This window comes from Mustela nivalis (assembly GCF_964662115.1).
Source record: "Mustela nivalis genome assembly, chromosome: 18".
Lineage (NCBI taxonomy): Eukaryota > Metazoa > Chordata > Mammalia > Carnivora > Mustelidae > Mustela > Mustela nivalis.
The window spans coordinates 48,973,767-48,998,735 of record NC_139037.1 but is presented as its reverse complement, the minus strand read 5'-3'; the positions used below and the strand labels follow the sequence as shown (position 1 = coordinate 48,998,735).

The window sequence follows — 24,969 nt, the reverse complement described above, 5'->3', positions numbered from 1 at the left end:
TTACCAGGGACAAGAAGCTTAAATAAATATTTGGTATCCTGTAACGATATGCGTGCTGAAGTGTTTGGGGGTGATGTGACCTAATATTTGCAAATTGCGTTGAAATGAATTTTTTTCAAAGATAGATACATGGGAACCATCTGCAATTTCCACCCGATCGTTCTGTGAAAGTAAAACTGCTCAAAAAAGGAAAGTTTATTAAATTTTTGAAAGATGAGGATAGGATGGATAGGCCGATGGGCAGGTAAATTTCAGGATAGACGGTAGCCAGGTCCATCCGGAACAGAGTAAAACGCTCGCTGCAGACTCGGGGCTGAGGACATGCGTTTATTCTCCAATTCTTTCCTTTCGCAGTGTTGTGAGATTCCCAAACCTGGCTGGCTCAGTCGTGGAGCGTGGCACTCTTGATCTCGGGTCCTCAGTTTGAGCCTCATGTACAGTTTATTTAAAAAAAAATTTTTTTCGGGGCGCCTGGGTGGCTCAGTGGGTTAAGCCGCTGCCTTCGGCTCAGGTCATGATCCCAGAGTCCTGGGATAGAGTCCCGCATCGGGCTCTCTGCTCAGCGGGGAGCCTGCTTCCTCCTCTGTCTCTCTCTGCCTGCCTCTCTGCCTACTTGTAATCTCTCTCTGTCAAATAAATAAATAAATAAAAATCTTAAAAAAAAAATTTTTTTTTTCGGGGCAGTGCTGCTGGGAGCCTCGCGGGCACGGCGCCCTTACTCACAGTGGGGCGGCGGCAGCGGCACAGCGCTGAGCGCACAACGTGCCTTAGCAGCAGCAGCTACAGCAGCAGAGGCACCCCCCGCCGTCACAGCCCCTGCGCTGGTGAAGCCACCCTCGCTCCCTCTGCTCTTCTTCCCTTCGCTCGCACCATGGCTGATCAGCTCACCGAAGAACAGATCGCTGAGTTCAAGGAAGCTTTCTCCCTATTTGACAAAGATGGTGATGGCACCATCACAACAAAGGAACTTGGAACTGTCATGAGGTCACTGGGTTAGAACCCAACAGAAGCCGAATTGCAGGATATGATCAACGAGGTGGATGCTGACGGTAATGGCACCATTGACTTCCCGGAATTCTTGACTATGATGGCTAGAAAAATGAAAGATACAGACAGCGAAGAAGAAATTGGCGAGGCATTCTGAGTCTTTGACAAGGATGGCAAAGGTTACATCAGTGCAGCAGAGCTTTGTCATGTCATGACCAACTTATGGGAGAAACTAACAGATGAAGAAGTAGATGAAATGATCAGAGAAGCAGATATTGATGAAGATGGGCAAGTCAACTATGAAGAATTCGTACAGATGATGACTGCAAAATGAAGGCCTACTTTCAACTCCTTTCACCCCCTTCTAGAAGAATCAAATTGAATCTTTTACTTACCTCTTGCAAAAAAAAAAAAAAAAAAAAGTTCATTTACTCATTCTATTTCTATATAGCAAAACTGAATGTCAAAAGTACCTTCTGTCCACACACACAAAATCTGCATGTATTGGTTGGTGGTCCTGTCCCCTAAAGATCAAGCTACACATCAGTTTTACGACATAAATACTTGTCCTACCTTAATGATAAGGAAGCACCTAGTGGACTCCTTGCAGTTCCATTTGCTCATGATTAATACACTGGGCTGGCCAGTTTTTCATGCATGCAGCTTGACAATTGAGCACAGTCAGGCATTTGTATTAAAAACGAAAAATGAAAAAAATTTAAAACTTCTTCAAATGGGTTCTAGTTCAATTTTTTAGTATAAAATTGTCATAGCTGGTTTACTGAAAACATTTTAAGTTGGTTTACCTCAGGATGCTGTGCAGAGAAATGGGTGAAGGATAAGCTGTCTAGACGTAGCCCCACTTAGCAGGACGGCCCTCTCGTACTTCTGGGTGCCCCCATCCTTGGTGACCATGACGCTCATCTGGATGGCATGCCTCACATGTTGGTTTAGCGTTGTCCACGTTGTCCTGGAGTGACATGGGCGTCAGGCTGTCACCATTCACACAAATTTAAAACAACAACAACAACAACAAAACCTTTACCAAGGGAGCATCTTTGGACTCTCTGTTTTTAAAACCTCCTGAACCATGACTTGGAGCTAGCAGACTAGGCTGGGGCTGTGGACTTCAGCACAGGCATCAACATTGCTGATCAAGGAATTAGAATTTACGTCCATTCCAAGTTGTAAATGCTAGTCTTTTTTTTTTTTCTTTCCAATAAAAAAAGACCATTAACTTAAAAAAAATTTTTTTTTTCGAAGTGCCTGGGTGGCTCAGTGGGTTAAGCCTCTGCCTTTGGCTCAGGTCATGATCCCAGGGTCCTGGGATTGAGCCCCGCATCGGGCTCTCTGCTCAGTGGGGAGCCTGCTTCCTCCTCTCTCTTTGCCTGCCTCTCCGCCTGCTTGTGATCTCTCTCTCTCTCTCTCTCTGTCAAATAAATAAATAAAATTTAAAAAATTTTTTTGTGGAGTGTGGGCAGGGATTTGTGTTTGTTTCTTTGGCCAGCGGGAGATCGGCACCTGCGGCACTGCCCAGCACGTTGTGAGGCTCAATAAATAGCTGTGGAATCAGTGTCCTCAGTCTGTTTGTCCCTGTGTCTCCAGCCAAAATGAAACCTTGTCTCTTTGTCCTCTGACGTTCTCCCATCTAGCGTAGCGCCTTACACAAAGCCAAGGGCTCAACAGTTTTAGGACGAATGAATGAATGAGTAACATGGGAAGAAAGAATCTCTGTTTAGGGTTAAGAGCACAGGCGCTGGAGTCACAATGCCTGGACACACAGCCACATGTGCTCCTTACCAGCCAGGAGACCTTGGGCATGTCAGCTCACGGCATCATCTTCCTCCTCCTGAAAACGGAGCCCCCATGGGGAACCTGCAGCCTCACCTGTTCCTGATGGGGCTGGAGATGGTGCAGCCACGTTGGGAAAGAGTCTGGCAGTTTCTTAAAAAGTGTATCATGAGCTTCTCACACAGCCTACCCGAGCGTTGGCCCAAGAGGGTCAAATCCATGTCCCCATGCGTGTTCACAGCAGCACCGCTGACAGCAGCCGAGAGTGGACTCCGCCCAGATGTGCACCCACAGATGAGTGGGTAAACACAGTGCAGTCTCTCCATACAATGGAATGTTACTCGGGCCATAAAAAGGGACAAAGTACTCCTAAAACTCACAACACGGATGAGCCTTAACAGCACGTGGAGCGAAAGAAGCCAGACTCAGAGGGCGACGTATTGGATGATGCATTTTTAGGAACTGTCCAGAAGAGGCAAATCTGTCAAGACAGAAAGTACCTCGGTGGTTGCCGGGAGAGCCTGGGGAGCGCAGATAGGAAGCGATGATTAACAGGCACAGGAGATCTTGGGAGCGGACATGTCCTAACATTTCCTTTGCGGGGGTAGTTGCACAGTCCTATAAAGTCACTGAAAAGCACTAAGTGCCCTTGAAATGAGTGGGTTCCATGGTATACAAATGATATCTGATGCTGTTTGCAACGGACAAACGGAGCCGGTGACAGTGTCTCTGTATTGACCTTGTCGTGAAGAGGGGGGAAGCGAATCCATGCGATCCCTGTGCAAGGCACGGCAGGCTCAGGACTCCTGAAATGTGTGTGATGTGATTATGAGCACGTGGTTGAGGTCATATAGATGAAATGCTCGGTGCAGGCCAAGCCAAGTCACAGGGTTTGATTCGTAGACACCAGCTTTTTGCTTCACAATAATAGCAACCGTTGGGGTGTTTTATCATGTCCTGGGTCTGTCCTCGCATCTAGGGCTCAGTCTTCTCGTCTGCAAGATGGGAGAACTCGGCTCCGTCCATAGGGACCTTTCCTCACTCTAAGTCCTGTGTTTTGTCCTAGGAACGTTTCTTTCTGGATGCAGGAGATCCTCGAGGCGGAGTAAGCTGGCGGGGAGGGGGCAGGTCGGGGGAAAGCCGAGGAGGGTGGGCCGTGGTGCCTTGGGGCTTGGCGATGGGGATGCAGGTAAGGAGGGGCCTCACCCTAAGCCTTAGATGGGCCTGGCTAAGGGTATGCAGGCTATGCTGTTGGTCCAGCCTGGGTTCAAATCCCACATCGCCAGTTCCCAGCTATGAGATATTGGTCAAGGGACTCCCTCTCCGAGTGTTGTCTTGCCCTTAGTAAGTGGTGAGGATATTTCCTAATCCCCAGTGGGGTGGCAAGGATTCCCTGAGATCAGGTCTACACCAGCCTGGGAAAATGATCGTAACAAAGCAGCAACAGCAATGGCTCCCTCGCAGGGGCAGTCGCTGTTTTCAGCCCTCTCCACAAAGGACCCTGTTGAAGACAAAGAGCTCAGTTCATGGTAGTGATTTCCAAAGTAGGACAAATGACTTAAATTTAGCCCTGTTGTCCCTTCTGTAAATCGGGCCGTGTAATCACCTCCCTCAATGAGTTTAATCAGTGAGGTTGTGCTGAAAAGGTGTCTGGCCACGGTAGGTACTCACTAAGTGGGGGCCCATGTTTGGATATGGTAATAGGGAGCCATGGAAGGTTCCTGGGGAGGGAGGTAGCTCTGACGTCAAGGAAGCACACCCCAGCTCCCCAGCTCCCCATGCCTAGGGCTGTTACAGGCTCTAGTTTGTGGGGGAACTGGTCTCTTTTGGAAACTTCATTTGTGCCAATATTTGATCATTGTCCACGTCCTGTGCTGGTCTGTAAGCTCCATGAGGGCTCGTCCCCAGGTGGTCTCCCTCGTCACCCTCTCCCTCACTTCAAGCCCTGATGCGGGGATAACGAAACAGACTAATGTGGATTGAGTGCTTACTACATGCCAGGCACCGGGTCAAGGCCTTGGCCAAGGTGTTGAATCCCTGACAGGGAACTCTGCAAACTTTAGACAGTCCGCCATCTCCCTTCCTACACCTTCAACCTCCATGTCTCTGGCTTCCTTCCCTGGGGCCCAGCCCCTGCCTGGTGTTTTCATCACATCAGGGAACCACCTTCCCTCCCAAAGCCTCTGTGTGCTGCCCTGGAAAACTGGGATGGCCTCACGCCTCTACAGGCCTGACAGGCATGGAGACACCCAAGTGGTTGGCATCAACCTTTGCACAGGAAAAAGGGAGCCACTGAAGGCTCTGGGGGAAGGACGGATAACAACAGGAGGGGGGTGGTTCAAGGAAGATGGCTTGAACACATCTCTCCCTCTCCACTCCCTAAGACCTAAATAGATGAGCGAGGGAAAAAAAACCGTTATTAGGTTTGCAGAAAATGAACCTTTCCACCTACCCCTGATTTCTTGTGGTTTCTCCAACATGCAGCACCAACCCACCTCATGGCCTTTGACCCTGCTCTGCCGCTCTTGGTTCAGGTCAAAGGTCACCCAAAGGCCCTCCCTCCCAGCTAGGCAGTGTTCTCAGTAGCCCTAATTAATACCTGGTGGTCTGTTGCAGATGGTTCATTATCTAGGGCAACCCTGTCCAAGAGAACTTCTTGCAGTGATGGGATGTTCTCGATCTGTGCTGTCTGGGGTAGCCACCAGCCTCATGAGGCTGTTGGCCCCTGGAAACTGTGTGACTGAGAAACTGAATGTTTTTCATTATTTTATTTTAGATGGATTTACTCATTCTAAGTTTAAATGGAAGCAGCCACACATGGCTAAACTCGTGTGGATCTAGAATTCTGGCTTCTGGGGGGGCCGTGGCTGTCTCCTCTCCAGCATCCCCAGGACCCTGCGTGGTGCCTGGTAAATGTCTGCTGAAAGCATGCACGTGGGGAGCCCACAGGGGGCCACAGAGCTCCCCAAAGATGCCAGAACGGGTGGTAACCAGCGCTGTCACACTCCATATTCTTCTCTTGAGTTTCTTGCAGGCTGAGCACCTGCCTCCCGTTCCCTGATGTGGAAATCTGGACCCTTCCTGCCTGGAACACAAGCTCAGAGCCTGTTGGGACAGATCCCGGCTCACCCTAGACCCCCCTCTGGCAGCCCCCACAGACAGCCTCACTCTCTCCTGTTTCACGAACTCACATTTATTCACAGACAGACAAAAGGACAGGGATGGACCTTTGCTCACTGGGGACCCCCAGGGTCTGGCAGTTCCAAAGAGGTGACGGTGTCCAGTGTGTGTAATGGGAGACAGCCAGGCAGGGGGTCCCCCCAAGTCTGCATCTCTCTGGCCAATATTCTCTGCCTCCTTTTCCAACTTGTCCTGCCTTCTGAGGCCTGTTGGGACAAGCAGTTCCTAGCCAGCGTCGGGGGTCCCCGGGGGAGGGGGTGGGCAATGGGAGGGAGGGGCGGTCCAGCCCCCCCCCTTAGTGTTGAGAGCTAGAAGGGGAAGGGTGGGTAGACAGGAGGCGCCTCTACTTCGACTTCCTTCCTCCATATTGCAAACCGGGAGCCAAATGGAGGGGCCAGGAGTGGTGGTGAAGGTCAGGAGGCCAGGCCTCCCAACCCTCGAAGGTGGGCCTTGCTGTCAATTTCTTCTTCCTCCATCTCGAAGGCTGAGTGGTCTTGGCTGTCGAAACAGGAGGCGCTGAGGAAGACAGGGGGAGCCGGCGGCGGCGGTGGCGGCGACTGGGGTGGGGTTCCCGGGGAGGGTGGCTCTTCCTTGATGTGTGCAATGGGCATCGGGAGCCCTTCCTCCTCCTGCCCAGCTGGTGGGGGCGGCGGGGGCGGCGGGGGCGACGGGGGGGCCTGGGCCTGGAGCGCCTGCAACGCAGCCGCCCTCTCCAGCTCGGCCCGGTGGCAGCGCTGGTGGCGCAGGAGGCTGTAGGCGCGCGAGAAGCGGCGCGGGCAGCGTGGGCACGGGTGCGGCGCCGGGCCTCCCGCGTGCACCTGCGCGTGGCGGGCCAGGTCCGCCAGCCGCTTGAACTCCCTCTGGCAGCGCACGCACTGAAAGGGGCGCGCCCCTGAGTGGGTCACCCCGTGCTGCCGCAGGTGCGCGCGGCGCCGGAAGCCTTTGCCACACTCGGGACACCAGAAGCGGGGCTCCCCCGCAGGGGGCCGGGCCGGGGCGGCGTCCCCTCCGTTCTGCCCGCCTTCTCCCCCCTCCGAGGCACTCCCGCAATCTGCCCCTTCGCCCCCCTCGGGCCCCTTCCCTGAGTTCCGTCCACCCGGTGCCTTGTCGTCCTTCTTGCCTGCCGGGGGCAGCGGGGCCAGGAGGCTGAGCGCGCCGTGCACACGACGGTGCTGGCGGAGGTAGGAGGCGAGGCGGAAGGCCAGGCCGCAGTCTGGGCACACGAAAGGGCGGTCGGTGGAGTGGACCAGCCGGTGGCGGGACAGCGACCAGGGCCTGGCGAAGGCCTTGAGGCAGATGGAGCACTGGTGGCGCTTGGGCCGGGGAGGGGGGCCCCCTTCACCCTCCTGTTCACCCTCGGGGCGCAGACACGGGTGTGCTTTGAGCTCGCCCTTGGTGGCGAAGGCTTCGCGACAGCGGAGGCACAGCAGCGTCCAGTCGGCCTGGAGCAGGACCTGCTTCTCCTCCTGCCGCCCGGCTGCCAGTGCCAATTCGGCCCTCAGCTCCGCCGCCCCGGCCTCGGCCTCCTCCTCCTCTGACTCCCGGGGTTCGGCGCTTGTGGGGGCAGCCAGCGTGGCCGGCTCCCCTGCCGGCCACGTCTCGGGCCACGCCGCCTCCTCCTCCGCGGCCCCCGCTGCAGCGGTGGTAGGCTGCTCCGCCCCGGCGTCCTGGGAGCCCCAGCTCGACTCCGCGGTCTCCTTGGCCGCCCTCTCGATGGCCAGCTCGACCTCGCCGCCTGCGTGCTCCTGGGCCAGGTGGCGCCGGAGCTGGGCTGGCTCCGGGAAGGTGCGAGGGCAGGCGGCGCAGCGCAGCGGCGGTTGGGGCCCGTGGCCACGCAGGTGGCGGGAGAGGTGGGCGGGCCGGCGGAAGGCCTTGGGGCACAGGGGGCAGGCGTGGGGTCGGAGGCCTGAGTGGCTCAGCCGGTGCCGGGAGAGGTAGTAGGGGAAGCGGAAGAGGCGGCCACATGTCGGGCAGGGCAGGGGCGCCCGAGGGGCTCCAGCGCCCCCCCTGCCACGGCCCCGGCCTCTACCACGGCCTCGGCCACGGCCCCGGCCCCGGCCACGGTGAGGTGGGCTGCCCTGGGCGGGTGGAGGGGGCTGCGGATCCATGCCTGTAAGGAGAAAGGGGAGACAAGGAGACATTGGGGTGGGTGGGTGGGGGCGTGGAGTGGGTTAGATAAAGGGAGATGTGTGGAGTGAGGCCGAGAAACAGAGAGAGATGGAGAGTCCGTGATGGTCAGATGATTAACCAGGCAATGGAGAGAGCCAGCAAGACAGAGCAAAGGCAGAGTCCCCAGGGGCAACCAGACAGACAGCAGGAGAAGCCGTAAAGGCAGGATGGTGGGAGATAGCAGGAAAGAGAGATGGGGACTCCCAGCAGAGACAGAGATGGAGAGAAAACAAAGAGATTTCGGGAGAGATGGTGCAAACACCAGAGATCAGAAGAACCACAGCAGGACAGAGGTAGGGACAGACAGACAGAGAGAGGGGACAAGCCAGAGATACAGACAGAAGAGGAGACAGGGAGACAGTCAGCCAACTGCTTTTTCTCCAGGGGCCCCGCTGGAGAATTTTGGGAGGGGCTGGGAACCGGCCAGTGGTGCCCGAGTGTAGGGGTTGGAATTCGACATTGGGAAGCCCCAGAAATGTGTGTGAGTGCCCAGACCAGGGTCTGGGAGAGGCTGGGGGTAGGAGGGCTAAGACTCCTGGGCAGTGGGGAGGCTGGGGTCCTGGACTCCAGGGACTGAGAGAGGTGGGAGCTGGGGTTTGGGACCCCAGGTTTGGGAGGGGACTGAGATCCACTCCTGTAGGTGTGGGGTAAGGATTCCTGGGTCCCAGGGGCAGAGAGGGTTGGGGGAGGGGGCTGGGCTCCTAGGACAAGGGGGAGGAGGGAGCTGGGGGCTCAGCTGCCCGAAGTCTCCACAGAGGAGGGGGCTGAGGGCCTGGCCGCTGGACACCTGCCCCCCACCCAGGCTGCTGGAGTATGGAGCCCTAGGTCCCCACGGGGGGTCCAGCTCCCCACTGGGCCCAGCTTGCGGTTCCCCGCAGGCGTGATCAGCAGAATTAGGGCCACGGGTCGAGGCCTCGCGGATTTCCGAGCCCAGAGCCTGGGGCTCGGCCCTGATCGGATCGCTGGGCGCCTGTGTCTTACCTCCGCCTCCTTCGCTTCTTTCTTCCTTCCCCGCGGCCGGCCAAACGCGGACGGTGGTGGCGGGGAGGGAGGGAGGGCCCGAGCGTGGTGGGGGGTGGAGGAGGCTGGGCTCGGTGTCACTGCCTAAGCCTTCCCCCCGGAAACCCGGCCTCTCGACCGAGCCCAAAAGAGGAAAGACCGGCTGGAAGGCCGGAAGCGGGAGGACGAGGGGACCCAGGGGGCGGGGAGGGCAGTCGGCTTGGATTCCTGGGTTCTGCATGGGGAGGGGGCTGCGGGCCTGGGAGGCTGGACGCAGCTCTCCTCCCCACCCCAGCAGACACACATATTCATTCATTCCTTCAACAAATACACATTTATCAGGTCCTGTCTGTGCCAGGCACTGTGTTGGGCGAGGGGGGTGCCAGGGGAAGGAGTCGTGAATGAGGCAGTGGCAGAGGCCTCAGGCAAAGTAGGGGCGTTCTGGACTGGAACCCCTGTCCAGCCTTCACTCGGCTTCCGGAGCAAGCGACTGTCGCTTCTCCTAGCCTCAGTGGCCCCCTCTACAACAAGCCCGGCAGATACGCATTCGCTCCTAAGAGACCCACATCTACTGAGCACCCACTGTGCTCCTGAGTCCTTCTGCATGTGTTTCCCGGCATAGTTCCCTGGATCCCAAGCCTCCGGTATTTCCTGAGCACCTACTGTGGGCTAGCTCTGTCCTTGGTGCTGGAGCCTCGGCGGCAGGCTGACGGGCTGTCCGACCCTGTCTGCAGGAAGCTCACTGTCAGAGGGAGGAGGCAGTCACAGATCGGACCGCCTTCCAGGAAAACGTGCTCTAAGGCAGGAAAGACGATTGGGGTGGGGGGTGGATGTAGGGGGGAGACAGAGAACAGAGAAGGCACTGAGCTGACCTTCCCCTGGGGTGAGAGCAGTCCTCAAGGTCTTCCAGGAGGCAATAGTGTTTCAGCTGAAACCTGCAGGATGAAAGCCAAGGGTTGGGGATGAGAAGGATGAGCCAAGGGAAAGGAGAGAGACGTGCTCCACTCATCTCAAATGCCCGAAACCGAGCAGTCGAGGGCTTGTTGCAGAGATAGGCCTGCAGACTTAAGGTGAAGTACATGTTGAGCACTGTCAGCCAGAGCGTGGGAAACAGGACCTCTCTGAACAGGGCTGGGATAGTGAAATTTGGAACAGCCCTAACAGCTGAACAATTCCAGGAATGGGACTGCCAGATAGATCTGCTCAGAAACATGCAAAATGACATCGGTACCAGGTGAATCAGCACCCGATGATTGCACACCACTGCAAAAGACTGGAGATGAGCTAAATTCGCATCCGGAGGGAATTCGAGTGGCATCATGATTGATCTGCCCAGTGGAATGCTATGTGTCCAAAAAAAAAAAAAAAGATGAAGAAACTTGCTGCGTAAAAAAATATGGAAGCGGGACGCCTGGGTGGCTCAGTTGGTTAAGCAGCTGCCTTCGGCTCAGGTCACGATCCCAGCATCCTGGGATCGAGTCCCACATCAGGCTCCTTGCTCAGCAGGGAGCCTGCTTCTCCCTCTGCCTCTGCCTGCCATTCTGTCTGCCTGTGCTCGCTCTCTCCCCCTCTCTCTCTCTCTGATAAATAAATAAAATCTTTAAAAAAAAAAAATATGGAAGCGCTCCAAGTGATAACATGAAGGGAAGGGGGGATGGAAAGGAAGGTAGAAAACAGCCTGGAACCTGTTCTAACTGTCTGTGCTTATCAGTGGGTTGTGTCTGGAAGAAGAGAGAGGGAACTAGCAACATTGTCTAACTCCCAGAACTGAAACTTACAGCACTCTATCCTTTTGTACTTCTTAAATTTGAAGCCATGTGAATGTGTTCCATACTCCAGAAAGTAAAGGGACAAGAAATCAAATGGGGGGAAAGAGTAATAAAAATAAATAAAATGAAAATAAGCAGTAACTTAGTCTTGTAAGCGCTTTACACATATTAATGCGTTTGTCTCTCCTTACCTTATGGAGTGGGTCACGCTATTCTCAGTTTAAACAGCAGCAAAGTGGGGAACTAAAACATGTCGAAGCTAGTGCATCTCAGCGAGTCTTTGCATTTCACAAAGAGATGGGAGAAACAACAGGCAAAGAGCATGACTTTTTTTTTTAATTATTCATTTGACAGAGAGCGATCACAAGTAGGCAGAGAGGCAGGCAGAGAGAGAGAAGGGGGAAAGCAGGCTCCCACTGAACAGAAAGCCCGATGTGGGGCTCCATCCCAGGACCCTGAGATCATGACCTGAGCTGAAGGCAGAGACTTAACCCACTGAGCCACCCAGGCATCCCAAGAGCATGACTTTTTTTTTTTTAATATTTATCTATTTGACAGAGAGAGAGAGAGAGAGATCACAAGTAGGCAGAGAGGCAGGCAGAGGGGGAGGGGGAAGCAGGCCCCCCTTCTGAGCAGAGAGCCTGATGCGGGTCTCGATCCCAGGACCCTGAGACCATGACCCGGGCAGAAGGCAGAGGCTCAACACACTGAGCCACACAGGCGCCCCCAAGAGCATGACTTTTAAAAGTGCCTGGGCAATAGTACTAATTTTAAAAGGATATTTATATAGGAGTGAAAGTCTAAAAATATCCATGGAAACAATAAGCACCAAATTCATGGTAGGAGTTAACTTGTAGCAGGGAGAAGCGGTCAAATCCTAAAGGGGCCTACGGTGAGTGAGGTAACTAAACCTCTAATTTTTTTTAAGATTTTATTTATTTATTTGACAGACAGAGATCACAGGTAGGCAGAGAGGCAGGCAGAGAGAGAGGAGGAAGCAGGCTCCCTGCTGAGCAGAGAGCCTGATGCGGGGCTCAATCCCAGGACCCTGAGATTATGACCTGAGTGGAAGGCAGAGGCTTAACCCTCTGAGCCACCCAGGCGCCCCTAAACCTCTAATGTTTTAAAGCTGATAGGCAGGGGCGCCTGGGTGGCTCAGTGGGTTAAGCCTCTGCCTTCGGCTCGGGTCATAATCTCAGGGTGCTGGGATTGAGCCCCACGTCGGGCTCCCTGTTCAGCGGGGAGCCTGCTTCCCTTCCTCTCTCTCTCTCAGTCTGACTCTCTGCCTACTTGTGATCTCTGTCTGTCAAAAAAAAAAAATCTTTAAAGCTGATAGTATATGGACACGGGGGGTGGGCAATAATAGTGCCATTAAGTACATTCTCAATGTCATGTGACCATCCCACTGTCTAGTTTCAGAACTTTGTCATCTTCCCCAACAGAAATCTAGGTCTGTTAAGCTGTCACTCCCCATGTCCTTCTTCTTCCAGCTCCTGACAACCAATAATCAGCTTTGCCTATGACAAACATTTCATGTCAGTTGAATCATATAATAGGTAACCTCTTATGACCAGTTTCTTTCACTTAGTGTGTTTTCCAGAATCATCTGTGTTGTGGCATGGATCCTGACGTCATTCCTTTTGCTAGTTGAGTAATATTCCACCGTGCAGGTACACTACATTGTGCCCATTCATTTGTTCGTGGATATGTGGCTTCTTGCTATCTCTCAGCTATTGTGAATAGCGCTGTTAGGAACGTTTGTGTATAAGTGTTTGTTTGGACGATTATTTTCAGTTCTTCTGAGTGTATACCTGGTGGGGTTGGGGGGTTGTTATTTCATTATCTGTATTTTAAAAGCTTAACATTTTTTTTTCCAAAAAAAGGAAAGAAAGGAGGAATGAAGGAAGGAAGGCAGGAAGGAAATAAGGAAAATTCAGGAATGGAATGGTGGGAAATAAAATTTCAAGCAGAGGGAAGAGCATATTGGGGGATGGGGAGGGAGATCTTGTCTTGGGGGAGACTCGAGGCCTTGGATTGGGCCATCAAAGGCGGGAGTGTCATGGAGAGAGGCCGGGAGTTGCACAAGCCGCTGCGGCGGCCTCTTAGTCCAGGCGGAATGCTGGACGCGTTCCTGGTGCACTGAGAAGCCATTGAAAAGGTTTTAAGCTGGAGAGTCACATGATCTGATTAGTGTTTTAGAGAAATTCCTGTGGGACCCGCGTGGAGGCTGGGCCGGATGCAGGGGAGACCTAGGCTGAGAGCAGGGAGGAGGCGGGGAGCCGGCCCAGGTGAGACAGGGTGCCTGGGCAGTGCGGGACTCCGCGGGGCCGTGGGCCCGAGCAGGGGGCGGGACCTAGCGCTGATTGGCTCCGGACTGCACTCCTGGGTGCCAGTCCCCCTGCTACTGCCTCCTCATTGGCTCTCCTGCCCCCAGCGACCCTACCGCTGCCAGCCTCTCGCACGCAGAGATCGCACTCTGTGAACCTCCGGTGGCTTCCCAGCCCTTCCTCCCGTATTCCTCTCCCCCTGCCTGTAAGGCTCGATGGGTCTGGCCCCTGAAGCGTCCCTCCACTGGTGACTACCTCTCTCCTGCTTCACTCCGCTCCAGCCGCACCACCCCACCTCTGCTATTGGTGGACTCAGGGCCTTTGAACGTGCCTTTCCCCCCTGCCTGGAGTGCCCTCCCCCCTAGATTTCCATCAAGTGTCCCTTTATTTCACGCTGTATAGTAACCCATAGCATAATATGCCACCGTTTATATATCTGCTTTTTGTTGACAGATGTCTTAGTCTGTTTCGGCTGCTTTAACAAAACACCACAGACTGGCGGCTTATGAACAACAGAAATTTATCGCTCACGGTTCTCTGGAGGCCGGAAGTCCAAGATCAAGGCACCTGCATGCTTGTCTTCTGGGGGAGGCCCTCTTCTGGGTTTATGGCCAGTGCTTCTTGTGGTGTCCTCTCAGGGTGAGAAGGGCCAGGGGTCTCCCTGGAGCCTTTCAGAGGAGGCGCTGGTCCCAGGCACTAAGACTTAAGCACCTCCCCAAAGCTCCATCTCCAAACACTGTCACACTGGGGGTTAGGATTTCAACATAGAAATTTCGATGGGAACACAAACATTTGGACCACAGCAATGACACATCAATTGTTCAGAGTTTGAGGCCATACAGATTGCTGCTGGGAGATGTTTAAGTGTGTCTCCTAGTGCAGGCGAAGGAGTTTCTCTAGGGTTCCTGCCCAGCAATGGGATCACGGTATCACAGGACACGCATACCTTCAGCCGTATTAGTATGTGCCAATCTCCCAGGCATCTTAAATTTAAGAAGCTCAAAATGGAATTCTTTATCCCCCTAAGCTCCTACCGAAACTTGTTCTTCCCCTTTTCATGTCTTAACACAAAGTGCTACCACCTAACCAGTCCCTCCTGAGCTCTTTCAATTACACACACACACAAACACTCACATTCCACCTTCGGAATTCATCTCGAATCCACCTATATCTCCCCACCACTCCGGTCCAGGCTCCTAAGCGTCTCTTCTGCTGCCTCCAGTTCCTTCTCGACTCAGCAGCCAGAGGAAACTCTGTAAAGTGCGGGAGTGGTCAAATCCTCCAACATTAAAATCTTGGTGTTCAATTGCCTGGAGAGCACAGTCAAATGCCTCTCTTGCCCCACCAGGCTCTGGGACCTGACCCCTCCCCCTCCCTTCACCTCTCCCTCCTTGGGGCCCATCCGCTCTCTGGTCTCTCAGCACCCTTTGGGTTTCAGATCAGATGCCGCCTGTGGAGAGATGTCCACCGGACACCTGAACTGAAATGGCATGCTCACGGGGTCACTCACTTTCTTAACACCTTTCCTCCCCTCCTTCAGCATGCTCAGAAACACCTGAAATTACTTCCGTTTCTTTACTTTTCTCCACCCCACCACCCAAACACTAAAACATAAGCCTAGGAGTCCTTTTCTCCACTGCTGGATCCTCAGAGAGGATTACAATGCCTGACACAGAACAGCACTCGGGACAGAAATGTAATCTAGTGCTTAGAAGAGGAATGGTTGACTCCGCCCAGACAGGTGACTCCTACCCTCCGGGGTGTATACAGTGTTTAACATAGACATTTGGTCACCTAGAGGCAGGGTCTAAGATTTAGGGTCTCTCCTTAGGGGTAGAACTTTTCTTTAAGGAGACAGTTTGGCTTTTAGGGGGCCTGATGGGATTGACGGTGTCTAAAGGGCATGTCTGGTTCTAAAGGGCACATTCAGTCCACTGGAGGTGGATCTCGTGTTTAAGGGACAGAATTCCACTGAGATGAAACTTAAGCCATTTCTGATTTTAATGGTTGTGCAGTATCTAAGGGACTCAACATTTGTCAGGAGGGAGAAAAGATCTGCTTTTCTTTAGGGAGCTCATCCTAAATCAGGGAGAAAAGCCCCCACCTCTCTGGAGCCAAGGATCAGAAAACAAAACGGCAGTGACTGACAGGACGAGGTTTATTGGGGCCCTGTGGAGACATTAGGGAGTGGGATGAGGGGCAAGGTCGAGGCTCACAGGGGGTTATCCCCTAGCCAAGCCCCCCTTCCCCTTGGGGTTGAGAGGAACACAGAGACAGACAAACCAACAGGATGGAAAGACAGGTGCTACAGCAGAGCAGGAGGTAAAGCCCCAGAGTCCACCACTTCCCACTCAGATGAGTTCACAGGATGCGGAATGATGGGGACTGGCCGGCACTCTAGAGGGAGGGAGGAGTGTCTGCCATATTGGCCTAAGGAGGGTGGGGTACAGGTCCGTCTAGACCAGCCCATTCCAGTGGACAGGGGTGTGTATCTGATTCAGTTCATTCTACTGGGCAGGAGGGATTTCAAACCAGCCTATTCTAGTGTTTGGGATGGGGAAGATCATTAGGGTGGATCCATTCTGCCCTGGGGGAGGGAGACCTAATTGGGGGGAGGGGTTTTCAGGGCAGGGGCATCTACCCTGGTCCTCTTTCAGCATGAGGAATGAAATGGGATGGGTGGGGGGAAGGCAGGTTTCGGCTCTATCCATTTTTGGAGGGCACCAGTGACTGGTGGGTAGCATTTGGGGGATCCAGGGAAATTCAGGGACATGGTCCCCCCACATTCTCCAGATCAAGGTCGTTGGGAATGATGGCTCTTGGGGAGAGGGGCAGTCTTCCTTGGGGGAAGGATGCCCATCTCTTATCACTAGGGTCCTCAAGATGAGAAGTACTTGCTGACACCCACATCTCATTGGTACGTCCCCACCACTCGGGGAGGCCTTTTGATTTGGGGTTGCTCAGGAGTCTCTTCCTAGGTCCCGGACCTCGCAGCTGAGGAGTCTCCCCGGTTTGTTTGCTGCCCCCAGCTCATGGGGCCGTGCGAGTGTCTGGTGGCCCCCTATCTCCAGCCGGGGTCCCCTGACGGCAGGGCCCAGGGATCTGGCCCCAGGCCCTGAGTGCGGCCCCCGACGCGGGGCGGCAGGGTGGCTGCGGCATCAGTCCATGCCGCGGTGCAGCTTCAGGTGCCGCGAGAGGTTGCTGAGCGTGATGAAGCCCTTGCCGCAGATGTGGCAGGGGAAGGGCCTCTCGGTGCCATGCAGCAGCCGGTGGCGCTTGAGGTAGCACTCGTGGCGGAAGAACTTGCCGCACTCGAGGCACGGGAATGGCTTCTCGCCCGTGTGCACCAGCACGTGGCGCTCCAGGTCGCGCGGCGAGCGGAACAGCTTCTCGCACTCGGAGCAGCCGAAGATCTTTTTGCCCCGGCCGGAGGCAGACGCGGCCTCGCCGGACGCTGGCTCCCCCTCTGCGGCCGCAGATGCCGCCTCCGCTCCGCCGCCCTCGCCGTGGCTCGCCCGCCGGTGCTCCTCCAGGGCCGCCAGAGCTGCGTACAGGGCCCCGCAGTGGCCGCAGCCGTACGTGGCGGGGCCCGAGTGGGCCTCCAGGTGGCTGGCCAGCGCCGCGGCCGACGCGAAGAAGGTCCCGCAGTCGCACTGGTACAGGGTGTCTTCGGACGCCTCGGCCGCGGCCGCTGGGGCAGGAGCCTCCCCGCCGCCTTCCGGGAGCAGCCCCGCGAGCTCGGGCACGCCGCCCGCAGCGCGGCCCAGAAGCAGCCCGCCATCCCAGGCCGCCTGGGCATCACCCGCCTCCACCGCGCCACCGACGTCGCCGGCCGGGTCGGGCCCCGCGCTGGCGCCCGGGGCCCAGGCCTGCACTGGCGGCGCGCCCGGGCCCTGCAGGTCGTGCGTCAGCTTGTGCCGCTCCAGCAGCGCGGGGGCGTTGAAGTCGCGCTCACAACGCGGGCACTTGAAGGGCTTCACGTCGGTGTGCGCCGCCCAGTGGGCCGCCAGCTCACGGCCATGGTCAAAGCGCCGCGCGCAGGCTCCACACGCAAAGGGGGGCAGCGAGGCGGCGGCGGCCGCGGCGGCAGCCTCTGCCAGCCCCCAGCTGCCCGGGCCCGCACCTGCCCCCTCTGGGCCCTCGCCACCACCGGCCCCCGTGCCCCCGCACACTGAGCAGGGCCCCACATTGCAGCAAACAGAGCAGGGTGCGCTCAGGGCCGGCAGGCCTGGGCCGGGTTGCAGCGGGGACGGGAGCACCCCGCGGTGCTGGCGCTTGAGGTGGCGGCCCAGGCTGGAGCGTGAGGAGAAGCGGAGCTCACAGACCAGGCAGCAGTAGGGCTTCTCACCAGTGTGGACGACCTGGGAGGGCAGGAGGGAGAGCACAGCATCAGGGCTGAGGGTCTAACCTGCCATCCCTGCATTTCCAGAAGGACGGGGCCCAAGCTCCCTGCTGGGTCTACAAAGCCCCATCTGCTCCAACCCTCTCACTTGTCTTCTCTAATTTGGGTCATGTTGGCATTCTTTCGGTCCTTTCATTCTTCAGGACCTTTGCACATGCTGTTCCTTAAGGTGGAAGACTCTTCCTCCTGGTGTTCCGGACTAACACTCATTTTCAAAAAGCCCACCTAGGAGATTGGGACTCCCTGGGAGAGTGGCCAAATACTAGGGCTCTTAGCACTAACAAACCTGGGTTCGAATCCCAGCTCTGCCTTTCACTCTCAGTGACAAGTGGACAAGTAAACATCATCTCTGGGACTCTGCTTTGCTCCTCTGTAACATGGGCACAATAGGACTACCACCTCACAGGGTTCTTGTGACGATAGGGTAAAATCATCACTAAAGAACAACCCAATTCCTAGAAATTAGAATTATGATTGACAAACTTTCTGATGTCTTCTCTGGCAGTGGATGTTGTGAAAAGGTGGAGAGGAGCTTTTATCATCCCCTAGGGTGAGAGGTAGCTTTTCAAGGTTTGCTCTCCAAACCTCTAGAGCAAACACTGTCCAAAAGAACTTTCTGCAATGATGGGAATGTTTTATATCTGCCACTGACCAATGTTGCAGCCATCAGCGACTTATGGCTCTTGGGCACTTGAAATCTGGCCCGTGTACGGTGCAAGACTGTGCCTTTACGGACATATGGACATTGGCCTTTGGGAGTCAGTCGCAGAGACAGTTTGAGCAACGAGTCCTTTCGACTGGCAGTGCCTTCCTGGAGAACTGTGAGGCTAAATCAGAGATCACAGTGCTCTTTGCTGCCCAGCCCTGTGGCTCCAAGGGTGTGTCCAGCCTGGGGAGGCCAGCCCAGGTCCAGCCTGCAGGACTCACCTGGTGGTGCAGCAGGCCGGTGGAGTCTCGGAACCCTTTAGGGCAGGCAGAGCAGCGGTAGGGCCGCTCGCCGGTGTGCGAACGCAGGTGGTTGGCCAGGTTGAAGCTGTGTTTGAAGCCCTTGCCACAGCGTGGACACGCGTGGGGTTTGAGGGCAGTGTGCCGGGCGAAGTGACGCCGAAGGTCCGAGCGGTAGCGGAAGCTCTTGCCACACTCACTGCAGTGAAACGGAACCCGGGGAGCAGCAGCGGGAGGCGCTGGGGCTGGGGCCGGGGCAGGGACCGGGGGCACTGGCAGCGGGGTATCAGCCATGATGGCGTGGTGGGAAGGCAGTGGCGAATGGAGGCTCTCTCTGGAGCAGGGAGGAGACATGGAGGGCAGGTGGAGTCAGCGTCCCAGGAGCCCTCTCCATCAGGCTCCCTGGCCTCACACCCACCCTCTGTCCCCTGGAAACCCTTCCCACTTCCCTCCAAGCCACACCCACCATCCTGTAAGCCCCTCCCACTCTCCTACAAACCCTTCTCCCCATCCTCTGGCAATCTTCCTAATCAGCGCCAGGTGGCTTCTACCCTACTGGGCCCTTTTTAAGCCTCTCCCCTTCTTTTCCGATGGACTCCCCACTCCTCTCTAAACCCCGCCCACTGTTCGCCCCACCTACTCCTCCCAAAGTCCCCACACTATTCCCGAAGCCTCTAGTATTCCTTGATAAGACCCTTCCCCTTTGAAAGGCCCTCCCACTCTTCTTCAAGAGCGAAGATCATCTTCAGATAAAGATTCACATTCCTAGGGTAGGAGAGGACAGAGATTTGGGGCCAAGTGCACTTGAGTCAACCTTTCAGGGCGACCATAACCAGTCCTGAAACCTCCTGCATTTGTCCATGTGCAAGTGCGGGAGAACGGGAGCGGAGGTGAGGACTACGCAAAACTGGGGCAGTGCACACCGCGCGCTCACTTAGGCTGGGCACACAGCAAGGACTCTACAGGCAAGCTGCTCTGATTACTACTAACCCCTATCTGAGCTTCCTACGTCCCACCGTCTTTCTTCTCAGCTAAGGTCTGGCTCCAAAACGCCACTCACTCGTTTTTCCTTGAAACCTAGCCTGGAAGGAAGCCCGGTCCTTTGCAAGACCCTCCCCTCAACCCCTTGTTCTCAGCCTTCCCCTGGGAGCCCCTCCCCCCGGGAGCCCCTCCCCCCAAGTCACCGCACTTACATTATGAAGACTTATTATTTCCACTAAGACTCGCCAAACTGCACACCTCAATCCCATCACCTCACCATGCCTACTCCTTGACCAGCTACTCCCCTTCTACCCTAAGCTGCGCCCACCTTCGCCTAGAGCCCCATTTCCCCACTGAGCCCCAAGTAGGTCCCTTCCATCCTTCAAGCCCAGCCCATTTCCATTCTAAGCCACGCCCACACGGAAGCTCCTCCCTGCTATTGCTCCGCCCCCGCCACCACGAAGCCCGCCTCCTTCCCACCAAGTCGCCTGCAGGGCTTCCCCCTCCCCCCCCCAAGTCGGCTCTGGGACTGAGGCCCCGAGTACCGGCCTTTTGTGCCCCTCCCCCCTGTCCCTAAAAGGTGCGGCCTGGGGCACCCGGGGCGGGAGCAGGTCAGGCGGGACCCACAGCCGGGCAAGTCCACCTCGCTCGTTCGCAGCCGGGGTCCTAGAGCCCTGGGGCGGCCCCAGGAGGCCAGGAAAGTCAGTCGGCTTTTCTCTTTAATTACTTACACCTCCCTCTGGGCGCCGACATTTTGGGCAGCGGGGGCAGCGTCACTTCCACCCGGGGGCCCCTCGACTTCCGCCTCGGCTCGCTTCTCCCCCACACTCCTCCTTTCTCCCGCCCCCTTGGCTTCCCCCCACCCCCACCGCCCGCCCTTCCCCGTTTCCCGTCCCATCCCCTAGCACTGGAGGCCGGAGAAGCTAGGATGGCGCCATGTTGGGTGAGGGCAGGGTGGGGGCAGGGCCTAGGGTGACGCGGGCGCCATACACACTAAGGGCAACAAGCTCCCGCTCGGCCTCTTTCCCCTTTGTGCCTGCCCTGACAGGTGTTAACGTAAATCACGGCAGACTTGATTCCCTTTTCGCAGCCTCCGAATCTTCCTGGTAGAGTTGCGTCAGGATAAAAGGAAAATCGAAGTTCGGCCACTGTGGTAGAGCTCGGAGGAAAGGGCAGGTTCCATCTTGTCCTCCCTCTGGGGGGCTTTGAAGCCTATCGGGCGCCATGTTAACTACGGGAACAAGCAGCCATTTTCCCGCTCCTCATCCTTGCGGTTCCTGTCTTTGATTGGGTCACCCTGTTGGGTGCTGTATGGGAGAAAAGACATTTCTGCGTGGTTGGGAATGTGTTAGTGGGGTTATTTCCAGCTCGGGGCCAGTGAGGGCGACGGGCGCGCAGGCGCGTGTTCTCTGCGAGTACGTGACGGGTCCTTAGGACCCAGCGCGTCCTCTTTGTCTCCCGCGGGCGCGGGCCCGACGGAGAGGGGTGGGGGAGGGAGGGGGCGGGGCCGTCCCCGCGCGCGCCGCCGAGGGGCAGGGCCCCCTGGCCCCCGCCCCTTCCCACGCGCCGGCCCTGTCGCCCCCGCGCGCGCACACTCGCGAGCCCAGGCGACATGCAAATGAGGTACCCGAGAGGCGGGGGTCCGGGCGGGGAGAGGGGAGCGGAGGGAGGGGAGGCCCGGGGCCGCGCGCTCCTGGAGCGCGCCCCCACACCTGCTTCCGCGCCCGCCGCAGCGCGCGCGCCGACCTCGCGCCCCGCGGAGTCGGCCCGGGCGCGCGCGCGCAGACCCCCTTCCTGGCGGCCCTCGCGGTCCTGCGGCCCGCGCGCCGCTCATTGGCCGCCGCCCCCGCAGGGCCCGCCCCGCGCGCTCGGGCCGGCGGGCGCGCGCCTGCACAGGGGTAGCGGAGGGGCAAGGGGCGAGGGCACTGTTCCAGAGACCCGGGTTCTAGTCCAGGCTCTCCCTGCGGAGAGAACCTTGTGATCGTAGAAAAGTGGTGACCTCTCTCTGGCCTTCAGTCTGTGTGCCCGGTCCAAGGGGGTGCACTGGCACCTGCAGCCCCAGCTGTTAGCGGCGCGTCTGCCTTCCTCCCGCTCCCCTTCATGACACCCTAGCTGGGTCTCGTGGTCCCAGGCTCCGATGACATGACGGAGGTGGTGGGTCTGATGGTGGTGGTGGTGGCGATGACGGTAGTTTATTGAGTGCTTACTATTACTAACCAACAACACTGCTGTATCTGTTTGACCCAGGTGGAAACTGGCCCAGAGAAGCAAAGTCACTTGTTCATTAGCGGCAGAGCTGGAGTCTGCCCCAGGTGTAAGGGACTCCATGAGGTCCCCTTGTCTCCTTGGGTCCATGTCATTTCACGCCCTGGACCGTTGGGGTCCTTGAGATCTGGTTTGGGTCTTGGTCCTACTGCTTACTGGCAGAGAGGGCTTGGACAACTGACTTGGCTTTCCTGTGCCTCCGTTTCCCCCGTTGCAAAGTGGGGGTGATGTGCCATTATTCAGAGGGTTTGTGTGAAGCTTAGCCACTCACCAGGATATCTCAAGGCACTGGTGTGCACTGAGCACTCTGTGTGTTATCCTCTTGACACATCTGTGTGAATAGGTGCAAGCATTCATCCCGTTTTGCAAAAGGCTTAACTGAGGCTCAGAGAGATGAGCACTTTGCCCCAGAGCACACAGAGACTGAGCGGCAGACCTCGGCACTGAACTCAGAACTCTGACTTGGGAGCCCACACTTAACAGTGCTGGCACATTTCTTCATCCATGACTCGGAGCCAAACATCAGCTGCGACCAGTCCCTTTCTTCTTCTAGTCCTGAACTCCCACTCCTCTCACTCTGCCAATCAAAAGCGGCACAAAACATCTCTGGGCCTCCATGGCTCACGTTTAGTGGGCTCTTTGCTTTGAGGATTGAAATACTGGCCCCTACCCTTAGTTGGACTCTATTCTATTCTCCCATGAAGATTTTTTTTTTCTTTTGGCTCAAGCTGACCCTGAACTTCTAGGACAAGAGTTAGGGAGGCTTAGGACACACCTGTGTGACCTCTGTACCAACCGGTACAGAACTGCCTTGCTGTTTTACCCACCAGTGTGGCTCTGATTGTCCAGGTGAATGTCCACCATGCCCAGGTGAAGAGACACAGACCAAGGGATGGGCGAGGTGTTGGGGGACAAGGGATGCTCCAGACCCTCCCTGCATTGACGGCTGCCCCCTCTCTCCTCTTAGCCTGGCTCCAGTGCCCAGACCCAAGCCCCCCACTGCTCAATGGACACCCCCAGCCCAGACCCGTTGCCTTCGCCTTTGCCGGGGGAGGAAGAGAAATCTCTGGCTTTACCTCCTCCTGTTCCCCGGGGACGCCGAGGCCGGCGTCCTGGGGGGGCCACCTCCTCGAACCGGACACTCAAGGCCACCCTCCCTCGCAAGCGGGGCCGCCCCACCAAGTCAGGGCAGGAGCCCCCGCTGGCACAGGGGGTGACAGCCCCTGTGGGCGGCGGCAGTGGCAGCGACCTCCTGTTGATTGATGATCAGGGTGTGCCCTATACGGTCTCTGAGGGGTCAGCGGCAGGTTTGCCTGGGGGCTCTGGCCCTAAGAAGGCCCCGCACTTCTGCCCTGTGTGCCTGCGGGCCTTCCCTTACCTCTCTGACCTGGAGCGCCACAGCATCTCGCACTCAGAGCTGAAGCCGCATGAGTGCAAGGATTGCGGCAAGACCTTCAAGCGGTCCAGCCACCTGCGGCGGCACTGCAACATCCATGCCGGCCTCCGGCCCTTCCGCTGCCCACTCTGCCCTCGCCGCTTCCGTGAGGCAGGCGAGCTGGCCCACCACCACCGTGTCCACTCTGGGGAACGCCCTTACCAGTGCCCTGTCTGCCGGCTGCGCTTCACGGAGGCCAACACGCTCCGGCGCCATGCCAAACGCAAGCACCCTGAAGCCATGGGGGTGCCCCTGTGTTCCCCGGACGCAGGGCCTGAACCGCCGTGGGACGACGAGGGCATTCCAGCAACGGCGGGGGCCGAGGAGGAGGTGGAGGAGCCGGAGGGGAAAGAGCTGGCTTGACCCACAGCCTGGGCCACCGCTGCCCGGGTCAGACGTAGAGCTGGGGTTTCAGCTGGTGCTGAGCCTGGGCAGGAAAGCTGGGACACCCTCATACCTGGTGGTCTTCCCGTTGTGGGAGGGGGTCGAGGGTGAGGACCTAAACTCCTGGGTCCTACTGCCTTCTGCCACCCTCCCCGGGACTGACGGGCCCCTGGGGGCAGGGACCTCGGAAATAAATCTCTGCCTACTGGCTTCTGTGTGTAATCAGTGTCGGTACCAAGGCTGGCCCTTCCTTCAGATGCCTTCCCTTCCCTATGCCACCCTGATGGGAGTGCATGGAATTTGGGAGAACCCATGTCATGTGCATTGTTATAATGATTGGCGCTGAGAGTGGTCTTGGAGCTCTCGTCTCCAGCTGACCTCAAAGGGCTCCCTGTAAATATCGGCTCTGAGTAAAACACTGCCCCTCTGTTCAAACGTGACTTTAGGTCCTCATCCCCCATTCCAGCCAGATTCTTGGAAAGCCTGCACCCACTACCTTGCCCTATCTCTATGTCCTGACACTGGAAGGAAATAAGGAGTTGAGGGCTGTGAGCAGACCCTACGACTTTGGTAAGGCTAGAGGCGGGGCCAGGAGGGGCGGGGCCAGGAGGGGCGGGGCCAAGGAAGCAGGAGGCAGGGCTGGGACCGAGGGGAAGGCAGTATGTGAGGGTTGTAGGCGGAGCCTAGGGGAAGGTGCGGAGAACTAGGTTGGGGCTCAGATTGCTTTAGGGGTTGGCAGGCAGAAGGTGGGAGCGATTTAGAAGTAATGAGTCAGATTTATTAGGAGAGGAGAGGTTTCAAGGGGAAACTTCAGGAGAGCAAGGTGTTACGAGAGGCGGGAGCTGAGAGATGGACATGACTTATTCAGGCCTAGGGGAGCGAAAGGGCGTACCGAAGGGAGTAAGGAAGGCAAACCCCGGAGTCTGAGGGGCTTAGGGGTGAGGGGCGGGGCTGACGCGGGGGCTTGGTGCAGCCTAAAGACCTCTGAAAGGGTGGTTTAGAAGAAAGAGCTGAGGCTGAGGAGGGAGAAGGGCAGCCCTTGGGAACCCGGAGGTCTGGAAGAGCAGGAGAAGCAATGGGCGCCTGGGCGAGGAAATTGGATTTTTGAGGCAGTGGGTGGGGCTTAAGCAATTAAGCTAGAAAATGGGCGTGGCTCGGCGCATGCCGAGAGGCGTGTCTTCACCGGACGTCCGGAGCGTGTGGGCGGTGCCCTAGGCGGCGGACACTCTGGGCGCATGCGCACGTTGCTAAGCTCGGCTACCGGAAGCGGCCTAGGCTATCCCCGTCCGCGTCCCCGAGCCAGTGCGCAGGCGCAGTTCCCCTTCCCGGTCGCCG

At 56.9% G+C, this 24,969-nt stretch overlaps 3 protein-coding genes and 1 pseudogene across 9 annotated transcripts; 2 read left to right on the top strand and 2 right to left on the bottom strand.

Moving 5' to 3' along the window:
* Positions 1–702: 702 nt before the first annotated feature.
* LOC309852691 (calmodulin pseudogene) lies at positions 703–1,715 on the top strand (annotated as a pseudogene). The gene has a single exon. The product of its transcript is annotated as a calmodulin pseudogene (transcript).
* A 4,240-nt stretch (positions 1,716–5,955) lies between these two features.
* ZNF579 (zinc finger protein 579) lies at positions 5,956–9,811 on the bottom strand. Of its 2 annotated transcripts, none has more exons than XM_082709729.1 (2): positions 9,790–9,811; positions 5,956–8,068 (listed from the first exon to the last, which is right to left on the bottom strand). In XM_082709729.1, exon 2 carries the CDS (start codon positions 8,064–8,066, stop codon positions 6,372–6,374), a length of 1,695 nt encoding a protein of 564 aa, XP_082565855.1. In that variant the 5' UTR covers positions 8,067–8,068; positions 9,790–9,811; the 3' UTR covers positions 5,956–6,371. The 2 variants fall into 2 exon arrangements, with proteins under 2 accessions (XP_082565855.1, XP_082565856.1); XM_082709730.1 differs by lacking the exon at positions 9,790–9,811 and adding an exon at positions 9,109–9,431.
* Positions 9,812–15,362: 5,551 nt separating this feature from the next.
* FIZ1 (FLT3 interacting zinc finger 1) lies at positions 15,363–20,391 on the bottom strand. 3 transcript variants are annotated; one of them, XM_082709733.1, is made up of 3 exons: positions 20,282–20,391; positions 18,552–18,903; positions 15,363–17,583 (listed from the first exon to the last, which is right to left on the bottom strand). In XM_082709733.1, the coding sequence occupies exons 2-3, from the start codon at positions 18,861–18,863 to the stop codon at positions 16,381–16,383; spliced, it is 1,515 nt and encodes a 504-aa protein (XP_082565859.1). In that variant the 5' UTR covers positions 18,864–18,903; positions 20,282–20,391; the 3' UTR covers positions 15,363–16,380. The 3 variants fall into 3 exon arrangements, with proteins under 3 accessions (XP_082565859.1, XP_082565861.1, XP_082565860.1); XM_082709735.1 differs by having other exon boundaries at positions 20,194–20,313; XM_082709734.1 differs by lacking the exon at positions 20,282–20,391 and adding an exon at positions 19,763–20,001.
* Positions 20,392–20,870: 479 nt separating this feature from the next.
* Positions 20,871–23,844, top strand: ZNF524 (zinc finger protein 524). 3 transcript variants are annotated; one of them, XM_082709740.1, is made up of 2 exons: positions 20,871–21,173; positions 22,159–23,844. In XM_082709740.1, the coding sequence occupies exon 2, from the start codon at positions 22,822–22,824 to the stop codon at positions 23,611–23,613; it is 792 nt and encodes a 263-aa protein (XP_082565866.1). In that variant the 5' UTR covers positions 20,871–21,173; positions 22,159–22,821; the 3' UTR covers positions 23,614–23,844. The 3 variants fall into 3 exon arrangements, with proteins under 3 accessions (XP_082565866.1, XP_082565864.1, XP_082565865.1); XM_082709738.1 differs by having other exon boundaries at positions 20,873–21,173; positions 22,783–23,844; XM_082709739.1 differs by having other exon boundaries at positions 21,065–21,173; positions 21,798–23,844.
* Positions 23,845–24,969: the final 1,125 nt, after the last annotated feature.

What these genes read in the sequence shown, in the direction of transcription:
- ZNF579 (XM_082709730.1), bottom strand. Translation starts at nt 9,367, where the DNA reads ATGCAGAACCCAGGAATCCAAGCCGACTGCCCTCCCCGCCCCCTGGGT. An exon ending in AAGAAGCGAAGGAGGCGGAG is followed by an intron (nt 8,069 to 9,108) that starts GTAAGACACAGG and finishes TTCTCCTTACAG; the next exon opens with GCATGGATCCGCAGCCCCCT.
- FIZ1 (XM_082709733.1), bottom strand. Translation starts at nt 18,863, where the DNA reads ATGGCTGATACCCCGCTGCCAGTGCCCCCGGTCCCTGCCCCGGCCCCA. An exon ending in CCGGCCTGCTGCACCACCAG is followed by an intron (nt 17,584 to 18,551) that starts GTGAGTCCTGCA and finishes CTGCCCTCCCAG; the next exon opens with GTCGTCCACACTGGTGAGAA.
- ZNF524 (XM_082709740.1), top strand. Translation starts at nt 22,822, where the DNA reads ATGGACACCCCCAGCCCAGACCCGTTGCCTTCGCCTTTGCCGGGGGAG.